The sequence below is a fragment of the Portunus trituberculatus genome, chromosome 2 (assembly GCF_017591435.1).
Source record: "Portunus trituberculatus isolate SZX2019 chromosome 2, ASM1759143v1, whole genome shotgun sequence".
Lineage (NCBI taxonomy): Eukaryota > Metazoa > Arthropoda > Malacostraca > Decapoda > Portunidae > Portunus > Portunus trituberculatus.
The window spans coordinates 6,179,631-6,186,699 of record NC_059256.1 but is presented as its reverse complement, the minus strand read 5'-3'; the positions used below and the strand labels follow the sequence as shown (position 1 = coordinate 6,186,699).

The 7,069-nt window shown below is 42.5% G+C and overlaps 1 protein-coding gene across 1 annotated transcript; it reads left to right on the top strand.

The window, feature by feature from the left end:
- The first annotated feature begins 229 nt into the window (after positions 1–229).
- On the top strand, positions 230–2,628 carry LOC123501615 (band 4.1-like protein 5). The gene is made up of 4 exons (XM_045250566.1): positions 230–350; positions 1,794–1,912; positions 2,142–2,229; positions 2,509–2,628. Exons 1-4 carry the CDS (start codon positions 303–305, stop codon positions 2,626–2,628), a joined length of 375 nt encoding a protein of 124 aa, XP_045106501.1. The 5' UTR covers positions 230–302.
- The last annotated feature ends 4,441 nt before the right edge of the window (positions 2,629–7,069 follow it).

Genomic DNA, 7,069 nt, shown 5'->3' with positions numbered 1-7,069 from the left:
GTAGAATTGTACAGAAAAGACATTTGTATGGAATAATTGGTTCTGATTCTCTCTCTCTCTCTCTCTCTCTCTCTCTCTCTCTCTCTCTCTCTCATTTTGTCCATTTTTACTCATTTTTCTCTATATTTACTCATTTTTACTCATTTCTCCCATTTATTTACTTATTTTCGTCCATTTTTCTCCATTTTTTTTACTCATTTGCCCATTTTTTACTCATTTCCTCGTGTTACTCACCATTTACTCACATTGCAGGTACCAGTTCTTCCTGCAGCTGAAGCAAGAGATACTCACCGGACGACTCGATGTGCCTTACTCATCAGGGATTGAGTTATTTGCCCTTAGCTTGCAGTGTGAGTGTCTTACTCATCTCTCTCTCTCTCTCTCTCTCTCTCTCTCTCTCTCTCTCTCTCTCTCTCTCTCTCCTCTTCCTTCAGTACTGGGACACATTTTTACCTTGAGTTTTGTGCACCATTAGACCATTTTATTGACATTAGCAAGGGTGTATGGAGGGCACAAGATTAATGGCCACAGTCCTCACTATTTTAACCCCTTCAGTACTGGGACACATTTTTACCTTGAGTTTTGTGTACCATTAGACCATTTTATTGACATTAGCAAGGGTGTATGGAGGGCACAAGATTAATGGCCACAGTCTTCACTATTTTAACCCCTTCAGTACTGGGACACATTTTTACCTTGAGTTTTGTGTACCATTAGACCATTTTATTGACATTAGCAAGGGTGTATGGAGGGCACAAGATTAATGGCCACAGTCCTCACTATTTTAATCCCTTCAGTACTGGGACACATTTTTACCTTGAGTTTTGTGCACCATTAGACCATTTTATTGACATTAGCAAGGGTGTATGGAGGGCACAAGATTAATGGCCACAGTCTTCACTATTTTAACCCCTTCAGTACTGGGACACATTTTTACCTTGAGTTTTGTGTACCATTAGACCATTTTATTGACATTAGCAAGGGTGTATGGAGGGCACAAGATTAATGGCCACAGTCTTCACTATTTTAACCCCTTCAGTACTGGGACACATTTTTACCTTGAGTTTTGTGTACCATTAGACCATTTTATTGACATTAGCAAGGGTGTATGGAGGGCACAAGATTAATGGCCACAGTCCTCACTATTTTAACCCCTTCAGTACTGGGACACATTTTTTACCTTGAGTTTTGTGCACCATTAGACCATTTTATTGACATTAGCAAGGGTGTATGGAGGGCACAAGATTAATGGCCACAGTCTTCACTATTTTAACCCCTTCAGTACTGGGACACATTTTACCTTGAGTTTTGTGTACCATTAGACCATTTTATTGACATTAGCAAGGGTGTATGGAGGGCACAAGATTAATGGCCACAGTCTTCACTATTTTAACCCCTTCAGTACTGGGACACATTTTTACCTTGAGTTTTGTGTACCATTAGACCATTTTATTGACATTAGCAAGGGTGTATGGAGGGCACAAGATTAATGGCCACAGTCTTCACTATTTTAACCCTTCAGTACTGGGACACATTTTTACCTTGAGTTTTGTGTACCATTAGACCATTTTATTGACATTAGCAAGGGTGTATGGAGGGCACAAGATTAATGGCCACAGTCTTCACTATTTTAACCCCTTCAGTACTGGGACACATTTTTACCTTGAGTTTTGTGCACCATTAGACCATTTTATTGACATTAGCAAGGGTGTATGGACGGCACAAGATTAATGGCCACAGTCCTCACTATTTTAACCCCTATGAGTTTCTGATGTTGTTTTGTGTGTTTGCAGCCGCTTGGTGACTATGATGAAACGGTCCACACGCCTGGGTTTGTTTCCGAATTCCACTTCTGCCCAGGCCAAACTGACTCTATGGAGGAAGACATACTGGAGAAATACAAGGAATACAGGTTTGTGTCCATTATTTAATAGTTTTGTATTGTTTTTCTAAGCTGGAAATCTTGTGCAGTAAATGTTGTCAATCCACCACCAAAACCACAAAAACACTCTTAAAAATGCTTTATTCTCTCAGCCAGAGACAACAGCTGGGTTTTCAAGAGAGTTTTTCCTCATAATAAATCAGAAATCTTGCTAATGGTAGTAAAATTAACTCTATCTCTCTCTCTCTCTCTCTCACAGTGGCCTGACCCCAGCCCAGGCAGAGCAGAGTTACCTGAACAAGGCCAAGTGGATGGAGATGTATGGGGTGGACATGCACACTGTTCTGGTGAGTTGGCCACACACATACACACACACACACTTGTCCTTGATTAACGTAACCTAACCACAGCACCACCACAGGGTGAAGGCGGCCACACACACACACACACACACACACACACACACTTGTCCTTAATTAACCTAACCTAACCACACCGCACCACACTACAGGGTGAGACACACACACACACACACACACACACACACACACACACACACACACACACACACACACACACACACACACTTGTCATAATTAACCTAACCACACCTCACCACACCACAGGGTACGGCCAGAGTTACCGCCTGGGCCTCACCGACCGGCATCCTGGTGTTTGAAGAGAGACAAAGATTGGACTGTTTTTCTGGCCCAAGATCACCAAACTCGACTTTAAGAAGAAACTGACGCTGATGGTGGTGGAGGATGATGGCGATCATGACAGGAACACACTTTTGTATTCAGGTATGGGGTTAGGTTAGGTTAGGTTAGGTTAGGGTCTATGGAGGGCAGAAGGTTAATGGCCACAGTCTTCACTATTTTAACGCCTTCAGTACTGGGACACATTTTTACCTTGAGTTTTGTGTGCCATTAGACCATTTTATTGACATTAGCAAGGGTGTATGGAGGGCACAAGATTAATGGCCACAGTCTTCACTATTTTAACCCCTTCAGTACTGGGACACATTTTTACCTTGAGTTTTGTGTGCCATTAGACCATTTTATTGACATTAGCAAGGGTGTATGGAGGGCACAAGATTAATGGTCACGGTCTTCACTATTTTAACCCCTTCAGTACTGGGACACATTTTTTACCTTGAGTTTGTGTGCCATTAGGCCATTTTGTTGACATTAGCAAGGGTCTATGGAGGGCACAAGATTAATGGCCACAGTCTTCACTATTTTAACCCCTTCAGTACTGGGACACATTTTTACCTTGAGTTTTGTGTGCCATTAGACCATTTTATTGACATTAGCAAGAGTCTATGGAGGGCACAAGATTAATGGCCACAGTCTTCACTATTTTAACCCCCTACATGAGTTTCTGAAGCTGTACAAAATCACCAAATAGTCACCACAAGGAATATAGAATCGTGTCATGCTACTGTAGGGATTAAAACACACCAAAACACAACCAAACACACCCAAAACACCCCATAACACACTAAAAACACACCCAAAACACACCAAAAACACCCCAAAACACACCAAAACCCCCAAAACACACCCAAAACACCTCAAAAACACCCAAAAACACACAAAAACCCCAAAAACACACAAAAACACACAAAAACACCCAAAAAACACCCAAAAACACCCCAAAAACACACCAAAACACACCGCAAACTTAACCAAACCTTGCCTTAAGCCCCGAGCCTAACCTAACCTAGCCTAACCTCTCCTTCCACCCCCACAGGCTCCACAATGAGAAGGCTTGTAAACACCTGTGGAAATGCGCAGTTGAACATCACTCATTTTTTAGGCTCAAGGCTCCCAGTAAAGGTCCCTCCGGCAGACAGAGCTTCTTCAGGATGGGGTCTCGTTTCAGATACAGGTGAGAGAGAGAGGGTGGTGAGAGAGAGGGAGAGAGAGAGAGAGAGAGGGAGGAGGCAAGAGAAGGATAGATTGATTAAGGTTTTGTTGATGTTTTTATAGTAAGAGAGAGAGAGAGAGAGAGAGAGAGAGAGGTTTTGTTGATGTATTTAGAGAGAGAGAGAGAGAGAGAGAGAGAGAGAGATTTGTTGATGTATTTAGAGAGAGAGAGAGAGAGATTTTATATATTTCAGAGAGAGAGAGAGAGAGAGAGAGAGAGAGAGAGAGATTTGTTGATATATTTAGAGAGAGAGAGAGAGAGAGATTTGTTGATATATTTAGAGAGAGAGAGAGAGAGAGATTTGTTGATATATTTAGAGAGAGAGAGAGAGAGAGTTTGTTGTTAGATATATTTAGAGAGAGAGAGAGAGAGAGAGATTTGTTGATGTATTTAGAGAGAGAGAGAAAGAGATTTGTTGATATATTTAGAGAGAGAGAGATTTGTTGATGTATTTAGAGAGAGAGAGAAAGAGAGATTTGTTGATGTATTTAGAGAGAGAGAGAGAGAGATTTGTTGATATATTTAGAGAGAGAGAGAGAGATTTGTTGATGTATTTAGAGAGAGAAAGAGAGAGAGAGAGAGAAGGAAACAGTTAAATAGATAGATAGAATTGAGAGAGAAAGTTTTGAGAGAGAGAGAGACAGAAACAGAGAGAGAGAGAGAAACCCAACCCAACCCAACCAACAACCCAACCTAACCTAACCTAACCTAACCAAACCCAAACAGCGGCGGACGAATTCCAGACCACATTGCAACAGCGGACAAGACGAACTGTGCAATTTGAGCGTCGACGAGCCAGAGATTTGCGTGACAGAGCCACGTGCAGAGAGAGCAGAGGAAGAGCATGGCTGATGAGAGCAGAAATCGGAAAAGCTGCGACTTCTACTCCTGATTCCACTACTACTGCTACTACTACTGCTGCTACTGCTACTACTACTGCTGCTACTACGCCTCCCCCCTCCCCTGCTGCTACTCTGGGGATCGGCGAGCTTGGTATGTTGTTGTTATTGTTGTTTTTGTTGTTGTAAATTAATTTTTTTGTATATATATTTTATTTTTTAGTTTAGTTTTGCTTCCGTGTTGTTGTTGTTGTTGTTCCTTGCTTGTTGTTGTTGTTGTTGTATCTCTCTCTCTCTCTCTCTCTCTCTCTCTCTCTCTCTCTCTCTCTCTCTCTCTCTCTCTCTGTCCATCCCCCATGTTGCATAGTTAAATTCCTCCTCCTCCTCCTCCTCCTCCTCCTCCTCCTCCTCCTCCTCCTCCTCCTCCTCCTCCTCCTCCTCCTCCTCCTCTCCCCTACCACCAACACCACCACCACCACCACCAACACTAATATATGCAAAGAAAAACCCTTTTAACCTAACCTAACCCTAACCTAACCTCAGACGTCCACCACCACCGCCACCACCCTGAGGACCGCCTGGACTCCCTCATAAGGACCATCGCAAAGACCTCAGGGCCTCAAGTCACCCTGAGCCGAGCATTAATGAGTGTGGCCATATTCCGGCAAGGCCACTGAAAGAAACGCTTTTGGAATCGTTGACTTTAACAGCTTCCTGCACGGCCGCTGGGGGTGGTGAGGGGGCCGAAGGGGGTAGAGATGCTGTAGGGGGTCTCGGTAAGGGCCTGTGTGCGTTTGTGTGTCCGTGTGTGCGTTTGTTTGACCGCTGTGTGTGTTTTTGTAAGTGTGTGTGTGTGTTTAGGTGGTGGTCTTTGTTTCCTCTCTCTCTGTGTGTGCTGTGATGCGTTGGCTAGTGTTTGTTGTTGTTGTTGTTGTTTATATATTTGTTCCTGTTTTGTGTCTCTCTCTCTCTCTCTCTCTCTCTCTCTCTCTCTCTCTCTCTCTCTCTCTCTCTCTCTCTCTCTCTCTGTCTTCTTCCTTCCTTCCTCCCTCTCTCCCTCTCACACTCTCTCTCTCTCCCGCCAGACACAGACACACTTCTCGGCAAGATGAAAAATATCGACACCACCTCCACCACCACCACCACCACCGCCACCACCACCGCCACCACCACCCCGCCAGTGCCGAGGGTGAAGGACGTCAATGTGGTGGTGGTGCCGAACAACCAGGCCGTCGGGAAGGGATTAGGGGGGGTCAGGCCTCCTATACCCCCAGACCAGTTTAAGTCAAATATTCTTAAAGGTAGGTTGGGTTAGGTTAGGTTGGGTTAGGTTAGATTGGGTTAGATGAGGTTAGGTTAGATTGGGTTAGGTTAAGTTAGGTTGGGGTGGGTTAGATGAGGTTAGGTGGGGTTAGATTGGGTTGGGTTAGGTTAGGTTAGGTTGGGTTAGGTTAGATGAGGTTAGGTTAGGTTGGGTTAGATGTGGTTAGGTTAGGTTAGATTGGGTTAGATGGGGTTAGGTTAGGTTAGGTTAGTTAGATTGGGTTAAATGGTGTTAGGTTAGGTTAGGTTGGGTTAGGTTAAATAGGTTAGTTGGGTTAGGTTAGTTAGATTAGGTTGGGTTGGGTTGGGTTAGATTAGGTTAGGAGATTTTGAGAGGTTAGGGATTAAATTTAATAGGTTAGATTAGGTTAGGTTAATTATTTAGGTTAGGTTGAGTTAGATATAAGTTATTGGGTTATTTAGGTTAGGTTAGTTAACATTATATTTTATTAAGGTTTTGGGTTATATTTAGAGTTTTAAGTATTAGGTTATAGGTTATTAGGTTAGTTAGGTTAAATGAGGTTAGATGATTGAGGTTAAAGTTAGATGGGATGATTTTGAAACACACCCAACCATTTTGAAAGTTTTAATTAAGTCAATTTAAGTCAAGAAATAGATGAGATTAATGTGTTTTTTTGTTTTTCTGTTGTCTATCAATTTATTCATTTCCTTATTTATTTACCTACCTATTTATCTATTGATCTTTTTCTTCAAAGGGAAACAAAAACATTATAAAAACACCCTTAAAAACACTTCATTCTTTCACTACGACAATATCCACGACCATAGAGACAACTAACGGGATTTTTAAGACAATTTCTCCTTTCAACAAACCACAAATCTCACCAATGCATCACTAGAGCCACAAAAACACCCTTAAAAACACTTCATTCTTTCACTACGACAATTTCCACGGCTATAGAGACAACTAACGAGATTTTTAAGACAATTTCTCCTTTCAACACACCACAAATCTTGCCAATGCATCACTAGAGCCACAAAAACACCCTTAAAAACGCTTACCAGAGCCACAAAAACACCCTTAAAAACGCTTACCAGAGCCACAAAAACACCCTTAAAAACGCTTACCAGA

Bases quoted from the DNA above. Each gene is read 5' to 3' on its own strand.
- LOC123501615 (XM_045250566.1), top strand. From the start codon at position 303: ATGTGCCTTACTCATCAGGGATTGAGTTATTTGCCCTTAGCTTGCAGT. The intron at 351-1,793 runs GTGAGTGTCTTA...GTGTGTTTGCAG, and splicing joins ATTTGCCCTTAGCTTGCAGT to CCGCTTGGTGACTATGATGA. The intron at 1,913-2,141 runs GTTTGTGTCCAT...TCTCTCTCACAG, and splicing joins GAGAAATACAAGGAATACAG to TGGCCTGACCCCAGCCCAGG.